This window comes from Anabrus simplex, chromosome 5 (assembly GCF_040414725.1).
Source record: "Anabrus simplex isolate iqAnaSimp1 chromosome 5, ASM4041472v1, whole genome shotgun sequence".
Lineage (NCBI taxonomy): Eukaryota > Metazoa > Arthropoda > Insecta > Orthoptera > Tettigoniidae > Anabrus > Anabrus simplex.
The window spans coordinates 334,083,253-334,107,853 of NC_090269.1; the positions used below are offsets into that span (position 1 = coordinate 334,083,253).

General features: G+C 38.9%; 1 protein-coding gene across 1 annotated transcript in view; it reads right to left on the bottom strand.

Annotated features, from left to right (window-relative positions):
- Window positions 1-764: 764 nt before the first annotated feature.
- The window catches only part of Dgk (diacyl glycerol kinase 1), a 419,783-nt gene continuing 395,946 nt past the window's right edge, over window positions 765-24,601 (bottom strand). Inside the window, exon 18 of the mRNA XM_067148158.2 lies at window positions 765-1,514. Coding sequence (XP_067004259.1) covers window positions 1,425-1,514 — 90 coding nt within the window. The 3' untranslated portion in view covers window positions 765-1,424. The remainder of the gene's footprint in view (window positions 1,515-24,601) is intronic.

Genomic DNA, 24,601 nt, shown 5'->3' on the forward strand with positions numbered 1-24,601 from the left:
TCGAAAGACAAGAAATTTGGCTCACACAAGAAGAGCTAGGAATGAAAAGGGCAAAGGCTTTGGCTCTTAGTCGCAGAATGCAACGATGGCAAACAAGATGGGAAGATGATTCTAGAGGGAAATGGACTAAAAGACTGATACCTTTTCTGGGCGTATGGGTTGGCCGAAATCATGGTGAGGTGAACTACTATCTCACACAGTTCTTGACAGGTCATGGATACTTCCGAAAATTTCTTCATAGACTAGGGCTAGCAACTAGACCGGCGTGCATATACTGCGGTGATATCGATGATGTATTACATACTTTCTTTGTGTGTGTTCATTGGCTGCCACAAAAAGATGCTTAGAAGTTATGCAGGGAGAAATGACGCCAGAAGGGATCGTGTCAGTAATGCTACGAAGTCAAGAATCTTGGGACCAGGTGGCAGTTTACGTAGAAAATATTCTGCGTCAGAAGAAGAAGGACCTGGATGATTACGACAGACAGTAAAGCAGAAGAAGGAAGATGAAGCAGAAGATGCATTAAGCATGACATCCGTCCTGAAACAATGCGAGAGCGGTTTCCGGGGCGGAGATAAACGTCGTGGGAAAAGGGAGTGTGGTTTTTAGTGGGTACGAATCTCCACACACTTGTTGAGTGTGGACCCTCACAAGCGTCTTATGAAAGATTTTCCACACTCCCTCGCAAAAAAAAAAAAAAAAATATTATTATTATTATTATATTTTTTCTCTTTTTGCATGTTTATTAAAGTTTCACCAAACCTCACAATATTGTTATATTGAAAGAAATAATCTAGTATGATGTCTTGAATATCACACTACCAAAAGTATCACTGACTTTAATCCAATAATATTAGGTCAAATATAATTCATAAAATGACATCTATCATCAACACCATGTTATGAAACCTTGATAGTGTTTGATATTCTATTTGTAAATAAACTATAGATATGAAAACACTTCTTTGCAAATAGAATAAGCAAAAAATTCAATAAATAATAACAATGCACATTTAAATACAATATATATAACAAACTTTACATATATTAGAATAATTTTTACATTTAAAATACTATATTTTAAATATTTATATATTTATATGTATATATATGTATATAACTAATATAAGATTTGGTGTCTGACTTCATTTTCTTTTTCTTTATATCTTCAGTGATGTACACAGTTTACATTTCCTTACTTTTCCTGCCTTCTTTTATGTTCTTTATATTTTAAATTAATATCTTTCTCTCTAATATCTTTATTTTTTAATTATTGTATAAAAACTTACTACTGTTACATATGTATAATTTGTGGAAGCGTAATATTGTAAGAAATTCCCATTCTCTTTGGACCAACTTTGACTTAGAAGCTTTTATTTATTCTGGAGGTATAATACTTTCTTTCCTTCTTTTTGTTTCTTGCCTTATTTCTTGAGGAAACTGAAGAATCCTCTGCCCTTCTCTGCAGGTGGTGCCATCAACATTGGCACCTGGTTTTTATGTGTGATATGAATCTGTGGATTAAAGCAATAAGAGCAGGTTTTTTTATTTTCACATTTTATACACATGTTTTATACAAATATTTAGACACTAGAGCATGTAGGACTGGAAATACTACAGAAATATCATCTACAGACTGACAGAATAAAGCTATATGAATTGTTATTACCTAAACTTATTTAATTCCTGGGTAGGTTCATGAATTGATGTCAACTTTGCACAATGCAAAGTTAAACAAGAACTTAGGTAGGAAGACATATTAAAATTGAATACAAGTCAGTCACATTTACTTCCTCTAACAGTTATAGGCTTTGCTAATAACACTCTAATGATAAGGAGGAATAAGGAGCCAGCACTTGAAATGCCCTGGATGGCAACACAACTGTTTCAGGAAATTGGCCTATGTATAAATCTTAAGAAGTCCAAGAGTGTATGTATTGAAAAGGGGAAAGTTAAGGAAAACACTTTGATGATCAAAGAAAATACTGTAAACCAATGCTTAAAACAAGGAGAAGAAATCAAATATCTTTGTGTGTCTTTCAGAGATCTATACTAACATCACTCTAGAAGGATCAAAGTTGGAAAAAGTATATTAGTTCCACTATGTTGGTAGTAACAACAGATCAACAGAAATCACTAGTAGAGTACAGAATGGAGCACAGTTTTATCATTTTGCATTGGTTAGGCCTTCAACTCAAATGCCCAGACATTCAGGCACCGTGCCAAGTCGTATGGACTAGCTTATATATTGATCACCTTTTTGCAAACTTCTATGAATAGTATAGGAATGTGGTTAATGTGGTTTGTTTACAGCAATCTTTCTAAGAATTTGTACCATAATTTATTGCCCAATTGTAGCCTCTGAAAGCACAAACATTTCATTGGGTGTCAGTCAGTTGCCTAGCCATGGCTCCGGGCGTAATATAGGCAAGTGACAGCAATGCTATTGACGAGTTAATTGAAAGTGTTTTAGACAGTGATTCAGAGAACATTGATGGCAATTATGATAATATTGAACAGTGGCATATACTGAGGGCTACAAGGCTATCAGAGAAGCCCAAACCTCAAATGAGAATAATGGAAATCTAAAGCACATTATAATGTAAGCATCTGACACATTGCTCCGTTTACAAAAGTTGAAAGCAATGGGAAAAAGCATTGAACATATTTCTGAGAACAAGGCATCGGGGACTGATATTGTAGTCCAAGCACTGTGTCTCCCTCGCCTCGCGCAGCTTGCTGCTGAATGTCTTATTGGTGCGGGGAGATTGGGGGATAGGAGTGTTAGGTTCCACTCTGTCAGATTGCCACTGCTAATGAACAACCATGCTTTACTCATCGTATGTACTTCCTACTGGCCTAACTTCTTAACTGAGGAGTTTGCAATGAGAAACGAACATTCATAGCACGGAATATATTTTGACTGAGAATGAGTTAATTCATCGTGCCCATTATCACGATGTGGGTGACAAGTTACCTTGTCACATCCATTACTCTTCTCTGAATGGTGAAAGAACTTGTCCGGCACATTATGGGCTTATGAGTAACTTTTTAATACATTATGAGCTTCTGTGAATGATGAAGGAACTCGTCCCTCCCATTATGCGTGCATGCCTTCGTGGAAGATGAATTGTCTAGTCCTGTCCGTTTTGACATAAATATTATATCTTATGGCTGGTGGACATCTGAAAATTTGTGTTACGGAAGTTAGCATCACAAAATGTGTGACTGTAGTGTAACCCTAGCAACCATGCAGGCTGTGATGTAAGGCATGGATCGATGGTCAGATAGTGTTACCTAGCAACCGTGCAGGGTATTAGCAGCCATTGATGGATGGCCATAACTGACAGACATATTTATGATCATTTGATTTTTGCAAAGGGAAAAGTGGTTTCTTTTGATTTGCATTTGGTCATTCAAACCATAATTCAACATTACATTCAACTTTTTGGAACTATACTATGATACTACATCTGACACTAAATAACAACTGATAAAATTATGCCACTACTGTAATGGAGTGTTATGATTATTATTACAATATATGTCCGACTCGTTGGCTGAATGGTCAGCATATTGGCCTTCGGTTCGGAGGGTCCCGCGTTCGATTCCTGGCCGGGTTGGGGATTTTAACCTTCACTGGTTAATTCCAATGGCTCGGGGGCTGGGTATTTGTGCTGTTCCCAACATCCCTGCAACTCACACACCACACATAACACTATCCTCCACCACAATAACACGCAGTTACCTACACATGGCAGATGCCACCCACCCTCATCAGAGGGTCTGCCTTACAAGGGCTGCACTCGGCTAGAAATAGCAACACAAAATAATAATAATAATAATAATAATAATAATAATAATAATAATAATAATAATAATAATAATAATAATAATAATAATAATAATAATAATAATAATTATAATTATAATTATTATTATTATTATTATTATTATTATTATTATTATTATTATTATTATTATATATGAATTTGTTTCATATAACAATAGGGGAAAAAAGCAGTGAAATATAAAAGTACTGTACTGTGCATGATGTTACAAAAAAGAATTCTAAAGCAATCTTCAAAATGATTTTTCTTCAATGAGTCTCTATTCATTACTACTACTAATACTACTACTAAAAAAAACCAAGGCGCAACAGCCCCAAAGGGTCATGGCCTATCAAGTGACCACTGCTCAGCCCGAAGGCCTATAGATTACGAGGTGGTGTGTGGTCAACACGACTGATCCTCTCGCCGTTATTCTTGGCTTTCCTGACCAGGGCCGCCATCTCACCGCCAGATAGCTCCTCAATTATAATCACGTAGGCTGAGTGGACTTCGAACCAGCCCTCAGATGCAGGTAAAAATCCCTGACCTGGCCGGGAATCGAATCCAGGGCCTCTGGGTAGGAGGCAGGCATGCTACCCCAACACCGTGGGGCCAACACTACTACTACTACTAAATTTCTTCAGCTTATCCCAGTTATTTCTGGGGTCTCTGGTGGCACCTAGGCTCATTTTGGTTTTGGCCGGGGATTTAAGACTGGATGCCCTTCCTGATGCCATGTGAATTGAGAGATTATCTCGATCCAGATCGACCAGGATTCGAACCTCAGCCTTCTGGATAGGAAGCCAGCAGCTTAAGCTACTGAGTTAATCATGCCCCCCTACTAAGGAACTGTCCCAGCATTTGCCTTAATGCAGGAGAATGGAAAATCATTCTTAGGAGAGCCGATGGCGGGGACCAGTCCCTCCCCGCCTCGCGAATACAGAGGCGTAGAGCCATCGTACAGCAGTGGCCACCCTTCCTCTGCTCGGTTGGCCAGTCGGAGTGCTGAGCAGTCGGACCACGGAGCAGCCGTGGCCACTTGCAGACCGAGACCTACTCTTCAAATAGTGCAGAAGCAAGCTCACTGTGAGTTTCTCCACTTGTGTTATCCTCTCTATCCAAAGAACTATCATCTAATTCGACTTCTCAATCAATGAGATGAAGAATTTTGCCATTAATGCTTTCACGGCCCATACTTATAGACATGATACTGTATATTCTTTTGGGCTTATGCCGTGTCAAGAAAATAAGATAAAATTCTTTATATTTCGCAGAGAACTGTGCTCTACGTCATCAGAAGAAATCTCGACTGTCCACGAGAAAGGCTTCCTAAACTATGACTCTTTAAATTTAGACGTTATAATAGAAGTGGAAATGGTACATTCATTTGCCAGCAGATAGCTCCCATGACATGGCACAACGCTAGCGTTCGAAGAGGAAGCTGACCGAACCAACAGAATCAGTCTAGGAGGTTCACTAAACATGTGTACATAACATATGACATTGACAGGTGTGAGACATTTACACAAGCCTGGAATGAAACATCTGGCGATGAGGAACGTACGAATTTGGAAAACACCGAAATGAAATAACAATAGTGAAGGGACAGGGAAGGGAACTACCTACGTAAATTCTTAATGGCTGGCAACCAGGTATTACTTAATTGATATCCGGTGTCCCTGTTGAAATTGTTAGGATTTCTACTTATTTCCACAGCTTCCCGTATAATCCTGGACCTGTAGTGTCTAGTGTGGGTAAGAGCTTGAGCATCTTGGAACATGACATGACCCAACGATAGAGCGTGCTCAGCTATTGCCAATTTGTGTGGTTGGTTGAGATGAATATTACGTTCATGTTTCTTGATACGGGTACCAATGGACCGGCATGTTTGACCAATGTATACCTTACCGCAAGTACAGGGAATTTTGTATACCCCAGGATGTAAAAGTGGGGACAATTTGTCCTTGGTTTTACTCAGACTGTGAGCAATTTTAGTGGCGGTGCCAAACACGGTTTTTATATTGTGTTTGGGAGGACCTTGGTAATTCGATCTGTGGTGTTGTGAATATAAGGCAAGTAGGCAGTTCCCTTTACTTCTTCCTTCTGCAAGCTTTGCTTGGTCATTTCTCTGGGATGCAGGGCTCTATGAATCTGCAAATCGCTGTAACCATTACCCATGAACACGACTTTGAACGTGTCCATCTCCACCTGGATATTTGATGACTCACAAATTTGTCTCGCCATCTTGGCAACTGTCATGAGAATGCCTTGTTTTTGTGCCAGATGGTGGTGAGAATCTGCATGAAGATAGCGATTTGTGTGGGTAGGCTTATGATAGAAGGTATGTCCTAAGGAGCCGTCTGGTTTCTTTCTTACTAGACTATCCAAGAAAGGAAGGCATCCATCTCCATCTCCTTCCTTCTGTTGCTCCCTCTTTCCACACTAACCTGTCATTGCATTCATTCTAATTTGTCTCTCTATCCTAGTTCCTATCTATATATTATCTTATTCATCACTAGTTCCTTTCATTCTATTTTTTTTTACACAATATAAAGTAGTTTGAAGCACACAGCATTTAACTATTAATTGTTGCTGTTGTTCAGTAAAAAATATAAGAGAAGCAGTCTTCATTAACCTAGAAGTAATGGAATAGCTGAGAGAAATTTAGAATATACAATTATTCTGTATACTTAGAACATCTCACATTACTACTGAAAGTGGCTGATTTAAAACTACTTCCCGTACAAGGCAAGGTACTGAGAAGATCAACATTCTTGTTCTGTATTTGAAGAAAATGAAATAAATGTCAATGGAACTTCACATGTGAGCTATTGTTAGATTTCAGTGACATCCCACCTGAAAATAATTCTGTTTGATGAAAGATAAAATATATTTTAACCATGGTTCTAGATTAAATTAATGAAAGTAGTAATGTTTTGTTATGGATATAAGGAAGCATTTCCCTTCTTCTTTGTTTCTTGCTATTACAAACTTCTATTAAATATCATTTAAAAAAATGAATAATGCATTCATTATTTCCACAGGACTTCAATCACATTCATCAATTAACTGTTGCATTACCTAAACAATTGTGTCTGCTTGTACTTTGATACTCAGTACATTATTTTCAAGACACAATCTTGTACTGAGTTCTTAGTTTCTTCATCCATGCTCTTGATGCCTAAAGTATTGTAGTGTTCAAAGGGTCTATTGTGGCCTTGAGATCCATTCTCCAAATTTGAAGGATACAATACAGTAATCATATTAAGAAAATTCCTTACAAAGGCTTGTACTTCTGTATTTTCATTCTTTACGACCTGTAAAAACTTTTTAATGTATTTTGAAAATGAGATAAAATGCAACATTTATACTAAAATGCATTATAAATGCAAAACTGGGAAATTTTCAAATAAAACTCTTTATGTTCTTTATTCTTCTTTTGGAAATTTAAACTGAGTTGCAAGTACACCCTTGAACTGCTTACAGATGATGATGGCCGTTAAGCTCAAATAGCCAGAATTTGTCCAAGCAACTTTGTAATGTATTTAGGGTCCTACCAAGATTATGATTATATATATATATATTGTATGGTTGTACAAGTACACAAAAGTTCACAAATAATCAAATGGAAATATCCAAATTTGACAACCATTCCAGAGTACATGGTGTCACTTGGTGTAGAGTCTTCAGACCACCGTCAAATGCACGAAGTGGGCACTCTTGAACAATGTGTTGTATGGATTGGTCCTCCACTCCACAGTCACAGGCAGCAGATGTATGGAAACTCCATTTCTTTAAGGTGTGACCACACCTCCCTTGACCCGTTCTAATGCGGTTCAGCTTCGACCGGGTTTAGTGCAGTAGTTGGAATCCCTCTACCTTCTTTGTAGGATCTTCAACCAGGTGAGCATGTTGGGTGGATGTTCGTTCCAACATTGTTGCCACTTGTAGGTCATGTTGAAAGAATTGATACCTTCTAAATCGACCCAGGGTGGCTTGCGTGATTTCAAACGTGTTGTTGATAGATCTTGCAGGGCATCATACAACGGAGAGTTCTTATGAGAGGTGATCTTCTTGAGCAAGCTTACCTTAGCTGCTTTCCTCCTTATATCTTGCGGAGCGATATTAGCTAGGACTGGTAACCACTGTGTGGGAATAGATCTAACAGTACCAGTCATAACCCTCATGGTCTCATTTAGTTTCACATCAATCTTAGTGGTATGAGCGCTGTTTTCCCATACAGGGGCACAATATTCACCAGCAGAATACACAAGAGCAAGTGCAGCAGAACGTAGAGTATTAGCATCTGCACCCCAGCTGCTTCCGACAATCTTGCGGAGTAGATTCATTCGAGACAAGTTTCCTCGATAACTTGATGCACTGTTGTTTGAATGCCAAGGACCGATCCAGAGTGATTCCAAGATATATTGGATTGTAGTTATGGAGTACTTTGATTCTGTCAAAAATCACATGTAGCTTCCTTTGGCTTCTTTATTATTTAGATGGAATGCAGTAACCTCAGTCTTGTTTGGGTTGGGTTGAAGTCTCCATTTGTGGAAGTAATCACTCAGTTTCACCAGATCACTAGTTAGAACATTCTCACAGTTCATGAAATCTTTACTTTGAATAATTAATGCTAGGTCATCTGCATACTGGATTTTCATGGAATCTGTGAGGCATGTCATGGATATACAGGTTAAACAAAATGGGGGCCAGAATTGATCCCTGAAGTAGGCCATTGTTTAGAATCCTCCACCTGCTAGCTTTCCCATTCAGCAACACCTTAAAGCGCCTGTCAGAAAGCATGTTGTTCAATAAAAGTGCCAACTTAATTTAGACATCACGCCCTCCCTCCATACAGTGTCGTAAGCTGTTGTAAGATCCACGAAAACTGCAGCTGATTTGAGACCTCGTTGAAATCCAGCTTCTACTACAGTTGTCAATGTTAAGATCTGGTTGCAGCAACTCCGATGCTTCCTAAAGCCACCTTGTTCGATCGGGACGATTTGATCAATGGTCTCTTGAATGCAATTCAGAATAAGCCTTTCTAGTAGCTAATAGGTCATGCTGAGTAGTGATATTGGTCGATAATGAGAAGCATCAGTTCCATCTTTTCCCGGTTTCAGGATGGCAATTATTTTAGCCTGTTTGAAAAGCTGTGACTATATGCGATTATATTATATTACTAGCTGTCGCACCCGGCTCTGCTCGGGTACTTTTCTGAATGTTTAGTTTTAGGATTTATAATACCTGCTTGAAGTGGGTGTTTGTAGATTTCTTTTTCCCGAAGTTGATTTATACTTTATGATCTCGATCGTAGATTTAGAGTTATTAGGTGTTTAATTTTAATTTTTTGGGGAGATATTTTAGTTTCGCATGCTTCATGATGTGGGTTACTGTAGTCATGTCCTAGTTCGTGAACCATGGGCAACGGCTGAGTGGCCTAGTAAGTGGTCCTGAGAGTCGGGATACCAGTTGCTATGGAATGGGAGTGGGCATCTCGGACATATTCTGAGTCATGGCCCTCATGAGACATGCTCAGGCAGCTAGGACTATAAAATTCACCGGTGGTCCATAACCCGTTAGAGGAGAGATCCTCACTTGGACTATGTGCAAGTAGGGTAGCATCCTGGTTCATAAATTTACTGAGCTCAGAACATTTTAAGCAAGCCTCGGACCTATGGGAGTAATGGAGTCCCACTCCCATTTGACAGGCGAGGGACTCCTTGGAAACAACTTGGCGAACGAAATGGAATTCAATGGGGAGCTATCAATATTAATGGGGCTTATGGAAGAAAGATGGTGGAACTGGCCGAGTCAGCAGAGAGGATGCATCTGAATGTGATAGGAGTAAGTGATATTCGGGCAAGGCGAGATATAGAGGAAGAGATAAGAGATTATAAAGTGTACTTGATGGGTGTTAGAAAGGGAAGGGCAGAGTCTGGGGTAGGGCTCTTAATCAGGAATAGCATTGCATGCAACATAGTTTCTGTTAGGCATGTAAATGAGCGAATGATGTGGGTAGATTTGTCAGTGGGAGGAATTAGGACAAGAATTGTGTCCGTGTATTCACCATGTGAGGGTGCAGATGAGGATGAAGTGGACAAGTTTTATGAAGCATTGAGCGACATCGTGGTCAGAGTCAACAGCAACGATAGAATAGTGCTAATGGGCAATTTCAATGTGAGAGTTGGGAATAGAACTGAAGGATACGAAAGGGTGATTGGTAAATGTGGGGAAGATATGGAAGCTAATGGGAATGGGAAGTGTTTGCTGGACTTCTGTGCTAGTGTGGGTTTAGCTGTTACGAATACATTCTTCAAGCATAAGGCTATTCACCGCTACACATGGAAGGCTAGGGGTACCAGATTCATAATAGACTATATCTTAACAGACTTTGATTTCAGGAAATCTGTTAGGAATGTACAAGATTTTCGCAGATTTTTCAATGATACAGACCACTATCTGATCTGTAGTGAACTAAGTATCTCTAGGCCTAGGGTAGAGAAAGTGAAATCTGTCTGCAAACGAATAAGGGTAGAAAATCTCCAGGACGAGGGAATTAGACAGAAGTACATGGATGTGATTACTGAGAAGTTTTGAACAGTAGACAGTAAGCAGGTTCAGGATATAGAAAGTGAATGGGTGGCATACAGGGATGCTGTAGTAGAAACAGCAAGATAATGGCTAGGAACAACTCTGTGTAAAGATGGAAAAAGACGAACATCTTGGTGGAATGATGAAGTGAGAGCAGCCTGTAAACATAAAATGAAGGCTTATCAGAAATCGCTCCCAACAAGGGCCAAGGCAGACAGGGATTTTTGCGTAGATGAAAGAAACAAAGCGAAACAAATAGTTGTTGAATCCAAAAAGAAGTCATGGGAAGATTTTGGTGATAACCTGGAAAGGCTAGGTCAAGCAGCAGGGAAACCTTTCTGGACAGTAATAAAGAATCTTAGGAAGGGAGGGAAAAAGGAAATGAACAGTATTTTGAGTAATTCAGGTGAAATCATAAGGAATCACTGGAGAGGTGGAGGGAATATTTTGAACATTTTCTCAATGTAAAAGGAAATCATCCTGGCGGTGTTGCAAACAGCCAAGCTCATGGGGAGGAGGAAAATGATGATGGTGAAATTATGCTTGAGGAAGTGGAAAGGATAGTAAATAAACTCCATTGTCATAAGGCAGCAGGAATAGGTGAAATTAGACCTGAAATGGTGAAGTATAGTGGGAAGGCAGGGATGAATTGGCTTCATAGAGCAGTAAAATTAGCGTGGAGTGTTGGTAAGGTACCTTCAGATTGGACAAAAGCAGTAATCGCACCTATCTATAAGCAAGGGAACAGGAACCAGGCAAAGTATTCACTGGCATCTTGGAAGGGAGGGTGCGATCAGTAGTTGAGAGGAAGTTGGATGAAAATCAGTGTGGTCAGACCACAGAGAGGCTGTCAGGATCAGATTTTCAGTATGCGCCAGGTAATTGAAAAATGCTACGAGAGGAATAGGCAGTTGTGTTTATGTTTCGTAGATCTAGAGAAAGCATATAACAGGGTACCAAGGGAAAAGATGTTCACTATACTGGGGTACTATGGAATTAAAGGTAGATTATTAAAATCAATCAAACGCATTTGTGTTGACAATTGGGCTTCGGTGAGAATTGATGGTAGAATGAGTTCTTGGTTCAGGGTACTTACAGGGGTTAGAAAGGCTGTAATCTTTCACCTTTGCTGTTCGTAGTTTACATGGATCATCTGCTGAAAGGTATAATATGGCAGGGAGGGATTCACTTAGATGGAAATGTAGTAAGTAGTTTGGACTATGCTGACGACTTGGTCTTAAAAGCAGACTGTGCCGAAAGCCTGCAGTGTAATATCTTGGAACTTGAAAATAGAAGCAATGAGTATGGTATGAAAATTAGCCTCTCGAAGACTAAATTGATGTCAGTAGGTAAGAAATTCAACAGATTTGAATGCCAGATTGGTGATACAAAGCTAGAACAGGTCGATAATATCAAGTATTTAGGTTGGGTGTTCTCCCAGGATGGTAATATAGTAAGTGAGATTGAGTCAAGGTGTAGTAAAGCAAATGCAGTGAGCTCACAGTTGCGATCAGCAGTATTCTGTAAGAAGGAAGTCAGCTACCAGACGAAACTATCTTTACATCGGTCTGTTTTCAGACCAACTTTGCTTTGTGGGAGCGAAAGATGGGTGGTCTCAGGATATCTTATTCATAAGTTAGAAGTAACAGACATGAAAGTAGCAAGAATGATTGCTGGTACAAACAGGTGGGAACAATGGCAGGAGGGTACTCGGAATGAGGAGATACAGGCTAATTTAGGTATGAACTCGATGGATGGAGCAGTACGCATAAACTGGCTTCGGCGGTGGGGTCATGTGAGGCGAATGGAGGAGGATAGGTTACCTAGGAGAATAATGGACTCTGCTCTGGAGGGTAAGAGAAGTAGAGGGAGACCAAGACGATGATAGTTAGACTCGGTTTCTAACAATTTAAAGATAAGAGGTATAGAACTAAATGAGGCCACAACACTAGTTGCAAATCGAGGATTGTGGCAACGTTTAGTAAATTCTCAGAGGCTTGCAGACTGAACGCTGAAAGGCATAACAGTCTATAATGATAATATATGTAATGCATGTATGTATTTTAGTTTCGCATTAAACTTTGTTCTTGTGGCAGCGAGATTGTCTGGGAAGTAGCTGGCTCTTTCAAATAAATAATGAAAGTAAGTTGTAACTCTATATATTTACACTTTGCGCTATAAATATGATGTACACGATTCCATCTGTCACTGGAACTGTCACTAATCAGCCTAGTTACCCTGAAAACTGAGGATTTAACACATATTAGTCATTTTGGGAATTTTCTTTTTCATCTCTTCTCAACCCCCATGCCAATGGTGACTGAACTTGGACTTAAATAGCATCCAGAGTGCCACTATACATTTCAGCAATCAAGAAAACTATGAATTTGACACTAATATTGGTAATTGTTTACTATTTTTACAGATCACCCTCTCCTCAACCCTGCCCCTATGGATGATAGGGGTGTCTTACTCCTAAAATTGTTTTTCCAGATATTAAGTCATTTCTGTACCAAGTTTGATCGAGAGGTATAGTAGATCATACACACACATACAGTACATCCATTATCTTGTCAATTTTGACATTACTTTTTCATCCCATATAAACCCCCTATTCTGTTTTGGGTTGAACCACAGTCTATAATACACAGTTGGGAAACTCTTTAGTGATGAAATGGCATCCTGTCAACAATGAATAAACTTTTAATGTCCACCTATTCAATACAATAATAATTATATGCAGTACTAGTTTCGACGCATTTTTGCGTCATCTTCAGCTGTACAAATAATTTGGAAAATAGGTAAATTATATAAAACTCATGATAGATATTAAATTTACCTATTTTCCGAATTATTTGTACAGCTGAAGATGACGCAAAAATGTGTCAAAACTAGTACTGTATATGATTAGAATGTTGTAATTACATCTATAAACAACATTATTATTGTATTGAATAGGTGGACATTAAAAGTTTTTTCATTGTAATTCTCAGTTCAATACGGACAAAAAATGAAATTTCTTACGTTACCTATCCTGTCAACAGGCGGAATGACGCCAGTGCTCACAATGGCCAGCAAGCTACAACTGTTAGGAACAAGTTCTCTACCCAACAGCTGATTGTACCTTCACATGTAAATTTTATTTATTTATTTATTTATTTATTTATGTATTTATTTATTTATTTATTTATTTATTTATTTATTTATTTATTTTGTATGGCATACAGACAGTATAGAGATAATATATATATACTACATACACTTAAAACTACAGTATATACACTTAAAGCAGATAGAACAACAATCGGACAAAGGATCAATGGATGGAAATATAACTTATAGTTTAATGCCCAGAGAATTTAGCCATTTCACTGCTTCTTCACTTGCTGGATGAAGTTATGAACTGTAACCACCTGACAACTGTATTAACCGTACCGTAAATTTTAAGAAAACATATTTATACACTAGACTACTTATTGCTAAAACATTGTAATAATACTGAAGGTAAATGATAATAGTTTATTTTTGAAGGAATAACTGATCACACCACAGTACTTAAGGTACAGTATTAGCCATTTTCAAAACCCTGTCACTGATCTGAATTTGGTAATTTCACATAGATCAGAAAAATAGCAATGAACTAAAAACAAGTAAAATTATATTCAAGGATCTCAGCAACCTAAATGACTGAATTTAAGTACCAGTACTTTCAGTTTTTTCTATGGCACTTGAAAACTTTCACTGCAAAATTTCACATTGTAATATAATCTTAGCTTCACAAATAATTTTGAAAATTATAACTTAGTACCTTCACAGCAATCATGTGGAAAATCATGTATTTCCATTAGTTATACCAGAAGAACATTTAGTGCATTTCATGAGCGTTTGCTCAATGTACATATTGGTCTGAACACCAGACCACTTCCTGTCCCTTTTTCGTACAATAAAATGGCCTGTATTGAGCATTTCGTCGAGTTTTGGATCCCTAAGGAATGGGGTGAAATACAAAAATAATCAAAAACAGCCGATATTATTGTGTTTTCGGGGTCGCCGAGATGAACTGTGGTAGTCTGGATGCTGTGTAAGTCAAAGTTCATCCCCAATCAGACTGGGAAGGGGTGAAAAAGAATGTACAAAATGATGAGATTACAGATGTATGCACGTAAGTTCTAGCATTGCTCTCTACCAAACTTGGTACACATATGACTTACTATCCGGAAAAATCCTGCTGGGGGGAAGAGACTAGCACACCCAGGGATGGGTGATGGAAAGGGAGTGAAATATAAAAATAGAAAATGTCCAATTTTATGTAGAATCCATAATTTTTGGAGTCGCTGAGAAGAATAGTTAACTCAGGATGCTGTTTTACCCAATGTCCAGCCAAGTCTAATATGCACAGTCGCGAAGCTCAGCTCATAAAAAAAAAAAAAAAAAAAAAAAAAGACAATTACAGTACTGTAAAGGTGGAATTATAAAATCTAAATTTTCACAAGTTGATACTTTGATAATACGGGCTCTAATATGAAATTTATAACGTGCAACATGTTTGGAGATGTCAAGGCCAGTGTGAGGATCCTGCATTGACTATCGCATGCCATACAGCCCCATAACAGGGGTGATGATCTGGGGTGCCATCTCCTTTGATAGCCGGACCCCTCTGGTAGTCATTCCTGGCACACTGACAGCACAGCGGTATGTTGATGACATTCTACGGCTGGTTGTGTTACCGTTCCTTCAGTGACATCCAGGCCTTACTTTCCAACAGGATAATGCCCGGGAGCACACAGCATGTGTTGCTATGAACTGTCTTCAAGCTTGCCCTATCCTTCCTTGGCCAGCTCGGTCACTGGATATCTCTCCTATAGAGCACATTTGGGACATCATGGGAAGGCGACTGCGAATACCCCGGAATGTCGCAAATTTAGCCCAACCGTTGGAGATCATTTGGCACAAAATTACGCAGGACACCATCCGGGAACTTTATCAGTCTATGCCACGTCGAGTGACAGCTTGCATCCAGGCCAGGGGTGGACCAACACCTTCCTGACATCCTCACTTTGTAACGCTCTAACTCTGCAATAAAACATTCAATTGTTCTGCACTTTTGATCATTTGTTTTTCTATGTTGATTCCTCACATCCACTGATTTTTATTGCCATCGGACAATTCCTTCCTGGTACAACTCTTTTTTCTGTTATACAGTGTATATTTTTTCAACATTTCCCCCCCTGCTTTTTCTTAGTAAACATTTTATTTTTTATTTTTAAAAATAAATATCATTATTTTTCAGCATGAAATTTCTTGTAATTTGATATCACATATGAATTTAAAATTTTCAATTTTTTAGTAGTTTGTTCAATGTACCGGTACATATATTGGTCCAAACACCAGACCACTTCCTGTCCTTTCTTCATACAGTAAAATGGCCTTTATTCAGCATTTTGTAAAGTTCTGGATTATTCTGTTTAGTTCCCATATTTGTTGAAGGTATATTCTTGTGTATTTAACTTTTTTTTTTGCTAATGGTTTTACATCGCACCGACACAGATAGGTCTTATGGCAACGATGGGATAGGAAAGGCCTAAGAGTTGGAAGGAAGCAGCCGTGGCCTTATTTAAGGTACATCACCAGCATTTACCTGGTGTGAAAATGGGAAACTACGGAAAACCATCTTCAAGGCTGCCGACAATGGGATTTGAACCCACTATCTCTCGGATGCCAGCTCACAGCCGCGCGCTCCTAACTGCATGGCCAACTTGCCCGGTTTAGCATAATTACTATGACCTGAACTCGCAAAAAAAGTACCATATGCTCAACTGCTTGTAAGTGCATTTCAAAATTTCCTTATCACTCAAGGTCATGAAGGTACACTCTATAACAAAAAAGATTCATCGGGAAGGCGTTGTCCGATTGTAAGGAAATTATGTATGCAAAGACATTCGGACCGAACATGCAAATGATTAAAGTTTCGTGTCCAATGAATGAATAGCGGGAGCTCCCACACATCCGAACTGCGCATACATCAGGTGCATATAAGGCGAGAATCTGAAGCGTATGCTCAAAGCAGCTGTTGCATTCAACTGCACTATCTTAACATCGCCTGTCAGAATGCCATGTCGAAGGATTCGTGCTCATTACGAGCTGATGTCAGAGTTTGAAAGAGGTCACACGATCGGAATGAAAGAAGCTGGTTGGTCGAATCAAGCTGTCTCTAGACATTTGGGTCAAAGTGATGTGGCGATCAGACGATGCTGGCAAGCGTGGGTCAGCAACGGCAGGCACCAGCGTCAGGACGGCAGTGGTCGAATGAGTGCCACAACAGCACTGGCAGACGGAGCGATTGTCAGAACAGCTGTCACAGCACTGGAGCCGTTGTTATCAACGATCCAGTGTGTGATCACCAGAATGAATGCTGGTACAAACAGGTGGGAACAATGGCAGGAGGGTACTCAGAATGAGGAGATAAAGGCTAATTTAGGAATGAACTCGATGGGTGAAGCTGTACGCATAAACCGGCTTCGGTGGTGGGGTCATGTGAGGCGAATGGAGGAGGAGAGGTTACCTAGGAGAATAATGGACTCTGTTATGGAGGGTAAGAGAAGTAGAGGCAGACCAAGACAATGATGGTTAGACTCGGTTTCTAACGATTTAGAGATAAGAGGTATAGAACTAAATGAGGCCACAACACTAGTTGCAAATCGAGGATTGTGGCGACGATTAGTAAATTCAGAGAGGCTAGAAGACTGAATGCTGAAAGGCAAAACAGTCCATAATGATAATGTATGTAATGTATGTATGTAAAAATATTTTATTTTTCAAGATGGCAGCCAAAAAACCAGTAAGGATGTATATTTTTAGTATGTTAATTAACTTGTTCTTAAACTTCTCATCACTAAGTCTCGAAAAGTTATCTTCATCATTTTTTCCTGTTTCTACTTCCCTGTGATGTATATCAATTACTAAAAAGTAACAATCATTGGAATATAACAATTACAATTTTATTTCAAGATGTAAATTATAAGTAAAAATTACTTTTTTCTAAAAAGTAGTAACAATTACAAGTAAAAATGACTAAGAATATAATCGTTACAAGCAATCCGATTACTTTAATTCAGTTACTTCCCAACACTAAATGAACAGAACAGCAGGTCAGTATGAGATGAGGGGGCAACAGAAAGAGGAGACAAGAACAAATATGAAAACACAAAAGAACGACGACAATCTCCACATCTTCATACTCTGCTTTGAAGAGATAGGCTCTCTTCCCATCAATCCCAGTACTTCCACATCAATCTCTTCTCAGTCCCTGATAAGTTTGCTTCTGCTTCCTGGTGGGCATAAACACTCATGGATCTTGACAGATCTTGAGTCTTGATGCACAAAGTTTTATATTTCTAGAAGACCCCATACATATATACTAGATGTATAACGTAAGGTAATAAAAATGAAATGGTGTATGGCTTTTTGTGCCGGGAGTGTCCGAGGACATGTTCGGCACGACAGATGCAGGTCTTTTGATCTGACTCCCATAGGCAACCTGCGCGTTGTGATGATGATGATGAAATGATGATGAAGACAACAAATACACCCAGCCCCCGTGCCAGTGAAATTAATCAATGATGGTTAAAATTTCCGACCCTGCCAGGAAACGAATCCGGGACCCCTGTGGCCAAATGCTAGCATGATCACCACTTAGCCATGGAGCCGGAATGTAAGGTAATGATGCATTATTACATAAAGGTACCGGTACAGCATTCAGTCTACAATGAGAACTTGTGACAGAACATATTATGGAAGAAAACTTTCAAATATCCTCCTTAAGGCCGGTCTCCTCTGATTAACATTTGCAAGAATATGTTAAATGTTAAAAGTGTTAAATGTTAACTGGTGACACCATCAACATGTTAAATGTTAAATGTTGAATACTGCTTCATTTAACATTGTGTCCACACCTAATAAACATGTTAAACTTGACTTTCTTTGTTTATATATAGGTAGTTAATCATATCAATTTGCGGTGCTACATTTCGGTGGTGTCTAGTATTTTCAAACAAGAACAATGGACTCAGATGAAGAGGATTTGGCGTTTGTTATTGCCACTGTTGCTTCTTGTTGTGATTTAAAAATGCAGTTTTATTAGACACATTTCCTCTCCTCATCCTGCTCATTGCTTCAAAAGCAAACCTCTTTGAAGTATAAACTTCATCCGCTCCCACCCCCCGACTTCGGAATTTTCTGATTTTTTTGCAATACTCGACTGTACTGGGAGCGGAGGGACGATAGTTTTTTTGATGCACTCATGGGAATAATTATGATAATTTAAAGTTCCTGGAAACTGTCGGCTTTCTTCGCTTTATCTCTGCATTCCTTTGATGAGACATCCCACAACAAGGCCTTTCTATTATGTCATTAATTAAGTCCAAAGTAATCTTGCTCCACTCCATTTCTGACTATAAATTTTAGTATAGTGCTGAGAGAACGACACGTGTGCGCGTACCGGTATTGTATTTGTAGCTTATAACAAAGAGAATGAGTTTCGCGGAGTGTTGTAACTATAATCCTACTTCATGAGAAGCACGTCGTTTGCATCGTTTGGCTATCTGTTGACATGAAAACGGCAAGGAAGTTGCCGAAGCTGTGCCAACATCTCACGAACAACGAATTGACTTGACATGTTTTCCACTTGGAGCGGAAAACACGCCAACATGTTAAAAGTGTTAACCTCAACATGCAAAGTCAATTAGAAGATACAATCACAATATACATGTCAATTGTAACATGTTAAATTTAAGATGTTGGTGTTAAATGTTAATCAGTGGAGACCAGCCTTTAAAGACTGAAAATGTTAATCGACATGTTGTGACTTTCCCCTTTGATGGAGAACAATTGAACGAGAAATGCAACTATCCAAGCTAAGGGTGCCAGTCTTTAAGTTGATGACCTAAAAACAAAAATTTATAAGAAAGCTTGGACGGACTCTCATCCCAGGGATGGGGTGACAGTGCACTAATCATTAAGCAGGAGAATTAGAAATCAAAAGGCTAATTAAGGCAGACTCATTAAAATTAACCAAAGAAAATAACATTTATTATACTGAATAAAAATGACGACGGTTTTACGAGAACTGAATTTAAAGTCGGAAATGAATTTAACAAAAAATCAAATGACTCTAGCTCACGGAAACTTGCAATATTTTTAACTCGCTTGCTCACCATGTGGTCTTGTTCTGCTGGTCCTTGGAATGCCTCCGTCCTTGTAGCTGGAACATTACCGGTCGTCTTTGAGATATCTCCATCTGCCGCCAAGTACCATTCCTGCCTTGCCAAGTGCACCAACCACTAATAGGATGATGGCTTCGAAACTACCACTCCCTGTTATGCTCTATCCCATATATTGGAGATGAGCCCTGAATCACTGTTAGAAGAACCCCCTTGGGTTATGCGGAGAGGATACTGAATTACCAATCCTTCCAATTTTACTGAAATTGTGTACCGTAGTTCCATTTCTACCTAATTTAATGCTACCTATTGTTTTTGGACTGGTACAAACCGGTCTAGTAGTTGAGCTGTTCATACTTCCTGATGAGAGGGGCTATACACCCATCAAATTCCTAAGTACCACATCGTGGAACGAAGTGAAGAATGAAGAAGTGATTAACTATCAGACTAGTCCACTATGGTTCATCAACCATAAGACAAGTCATCAGACCTAAAGCGAAATACAAGATATAATAATGCCAAGAGCTCCAACATGCCCTTAAATAAACTTTACTGGCTCTAATTACAGGTCGAAACACGTCGTCCAATCAGGTGACACATATCTCCCTACTCCTCAAATTGAAGATGATGGGTCCCAACGATGCTATCAACTGTTCTTTCATGAGCCATTTCACTTAGTATCCATGGCAATGGGATGCTCCTTTGAAATGTAGGCGGTGACCAGTTTGAATTACTCAGCTCCGAGCACAGTAGCTGCGGTTACAACGCTTGGACACGTGCCGGCTTTTCCCAAGAATTGAGGTCTGAATTTGTCGCTTCTTCCTTGATGATGTGGCAAGATAGAGGAAAATATACTGCAAGTTAAATTTAAATGAATGTCACAAGAATCTAAGTTGATATAAGGATAGTTGCGTTTCTCATTCAATTGTTCTCCATCAAAGGGGAAAGTCACAATGTTAACAACATGTTCATATGTTATCTTCCAGACATAACTTTCATTACCTCAATATATTTTTATAACAGAAAAAGTGAGTCAAAATGACTCTTAATTATGTTTATGTGCACGTTAATAGGTTATGAAAGCATTTATTATGAGAGAATGTTTTTCTTTACTTCAAGATTATAAAGGTATGTGGCATCAAAACATTGTACAGTTGATGTGTCACATGTTCCTTGTGCAGTTGACCTGGTGACACTCTGTATAGCTTTTGTTTTTCTCTCATTTTCAAACTCGACATGCTGATCAGTTCCCTGGCTCTCACTTGATCATTGCAAGACAGGAACTAATACTGTAATAGTTCTCTGGCTAGTGAGAGAATAAGATGGCAAGCCTTAGGATGTAGATGGGTCTGTACCGGGCTCTTCAGACCATTTCCTTTTAAATAAATTTTCATGTTTCTTGTACAGCTATGTAGCTTTTCTTTTTTTATTATCAAAGGAAGTTATACTTAATCCATGTAAGATATGAATCTATATTTTATTAAGTAGGCCCTATTTCAAAATTTATTTTCACCCACATGGTTAATTATTCTTGTAGTGGGTCTACCAGTTTTATCATCTTTTCATCAAGGGTTTAGATTGTTTTTGCCTTGGTATCTTGGTTGTTATGTTTTGTAATTCTGTTTCACACTTCAGTGTTTTAGAAGACTTCTTTATTATCTGTTGAAAATTCTATAGTAGTAATGCTCCCATGATCTGCAATTTAAATATGTTTTTTTTTTTTTTTTTTTGCTAGGGGCTTTACGTCGCACCGACACAGATAGGTCTTATGGCGACGATGGGATAGGAAAGGCCTAGGAGTTGGAAGGAAGCTGCCGTGGCCTTAATTAAGGTACAGCCCCAGCATTTGCCTGGTGTGAAAATGGGAAACCACGGAAAACCATCTTCAGGGCTGCCAATAGTGGGATTCAAACCTACTATCTCCCGGATGCAAGCTCACAGCCGCGTGCCTCTACGCACACGGCCAACTTGCCCGGTTTAAATATGTTTATGTGTAAGCTTTGGTTCTATCTCTTTATGGGATTTTTAAGTGTGTAATTAATTTAAAATTGCAGATAATTTGCACTCCTCTTCCATTGTCAGTGTCAACTTAGCAGCCAACCTGCCTTCTCAGATTTTTTTCTGTAACTTCCAATATTTTTACTTCATTGTTAAAACAGATGTCTTTACTTCTGCCTTAAGCCGAGTTTACACGAGGACAGTATGCAAGACAGGACAATATTGTATTGTCCTGTGCTCCATGAACAGTTCCCTTGCGCACGACAAGACAATATCAAGTCGTCCGCTTTCCATCATCAAAATGGATCCACGATGCCGTGCTCTAAGGAAAATTAAGGAAATTGATTCATATCTTATACGAAGATGTGTTAGATATAGTTGAAGACGTTATAACTAAAAATATGAAGAGATTGTGATTACGGAAATGGTCGTCACGCAGATCTTCATTAGGATCATCTGATTTATTATTAAAAGAATTAGAAGATCCTCAAGAATATAAAATGTGCATGAAGATGTCAACTGAATGTTTTGAAGACCTTCTGAGGAAGGTCTCACCAATGATTCAACGTAACGATACATTAATGAGAGAAGCAATACCCGCCTGAGAAAAACTACAAATTACTCTAATATACTTATCAACAGGACAATAAGAGTGATGGTGGGGGGAACGCATTGTCCCGATAGATAGGAAGTGAGGCTAACTCGTAAGACAGTAGCTTATTCATTGTCCTGTCCTTGGCTAGTTCATTCAGATGAGGACAATATTGTCTTGGCTCACTGTATTGTCCAGTCTACTGTCTTCGTGTAAACTCTGTGTTAAGAGAAAATACAGATTGAATAACAACAGAAATGTTGTATTTCCTCAGAGACTCAGGTCGATGTAAGATTTATTTCTGATACAACAGTAACATTTTTTAACAAATCAAGTTAGGTAAAGCAAAGTTGAAAATCAGGAAAAATAATTTACACTAATTACATTTATTTTTATGTTTTTAGTTTTTAACTGCTTCCTTCAGGTTATACAAATAATCCACAAACAAGAAAACTTGCATGAATAGTTGAAAGTTTTCTGTATTTCCAATGCCAGAGATGGTTTGTACTCGGGATTGTGTGGTTCCAAAGTCTAAAATGTATGATTGCTTCTGCAACCACCACCATACATATAGTCAGAATAACTAGGGTTTCCAGCATGCTCATATATGAGGCATAGAGTTTTGTAACCCTGATAGTGAAGGATTACATATACTGTATGATAATTTACTTTACACTTTATTTGCTCAGTCCACAGGAACACGAATGAAAAAAGGACTCTCTTGCCATGGAAATTTTGGGCCCTGACTTCAACAGTTTGGTCCTTATGGCACCAGCCAATGGGAGGATAGACTAAGCCAATGCGGACTTGATGAACATAATCCATCATTTTAGCAGAACATTACTGGATAGACTTCCTGTATCCCACAAACATATCTTTATTCACACACAATTATTCTAATGTCCTTGAAGTTTTGTGCCATATGTAGGTATTCATAATTTAAGAGCATAGGTTGAAAGCCATGTGCAAGGCTTCATCTTAGAAAAATGGTAGGTGGAATGTTACTGATGATTTTAACTCATGATGCAACAAGAGATAAAGGAAATGCTATGGTGATAATGACATGCACCGACTACACACTGAAAATAGAACAATTACTCACCGATTCTACATACAGGAAAATAAGAAACCCTACCAACCGCATTAAGAACAAACTCCACAGACTAGTAAAAAATTCCAGTATTCCGGCTGAAAAAAGAAGAAACTGATTTCCTCAGACCCGATACCTCCTAAATAGTATGGGATCCCAAAAATCCATCAAGAAGGCATACCTCTGCGACCTATCATGAGAGCTATAGGATCTCCGACGCACGATATCGCCCGTTACCTAGCAGGACTACTACGTGAAGGCTCCCGACATTCCATCCAGCTTCTTAAGGACCAATCAATTGAACGTATGGACTTATTAGTAAGTTTTGACGTCACGTCACTTTTCATGAAGGTGCCGATAACGGAAGTATTTCCACTATTAGACCAGAATCTTCCAGAAGACCTGTCAACACTAGCTAAAGAATGCCTTAGTGCTACCACCTATTTCTACTTCAATGGGGAGTTCTACGAACAGACAGAAGGGGCCGCAATGGGGTTGCTGCTCTCTCCAATAATAGCAAACATGTATATGGAACACTTCGAACAGAAAGCCTTAGCCACATCTACCCTGAAACCGATATGTTTTCTCCATTATGTGGATGACACGTTCATGGGAGCAATAACCTGCAGCTATTTCTCGTCCATCTCAACTCTATTCATGTAAATATTCAGTTCACCATGAAAATCAAAGTAAAGAGAAAACTACAGTTTCTGGATGTCCTAGTAAAACGCAACATCAATGGGACTGCGTCACTCAGTATACAGGAAACCCACATACACAGACAAGTACCTACACGCCTCTTCTCATCACCACCCATCACAAAAGCAGGCTGTTCTAACATCACTGGTTAACAGGGCCATAGCGATATCAGACGCAGAACACCTCATGAGAACCCTCAGGGGAAATGGCTACTCACTCAATAACATCCGATGAGTCTTTAGAAAATCAGAAGAAAACAAAGAATAGGCCGTCGTACAAGAAAACAACGGGAAAGAAGTACTGACCTGCCCGCAAACAGTGATACTTCCATACATTGGAAACACTACAGACAGGATCAGCAAGATACTGGATAAAAACAAGATAAAAACCAACTATAAACCTCACCGGAAGCTAGCCCATTATCTACCACCAGTAAAAGACACAATAGAACTACAGGCTCCTGAAGTATACCACATTGAATGTAGCTGTGGAATGTGCTATGTTGGTGAAACAAGACATCTGATCTCTAGCCGCCTAAAAGAACACATCCATCACACCAGGAAACAAAACACAGATA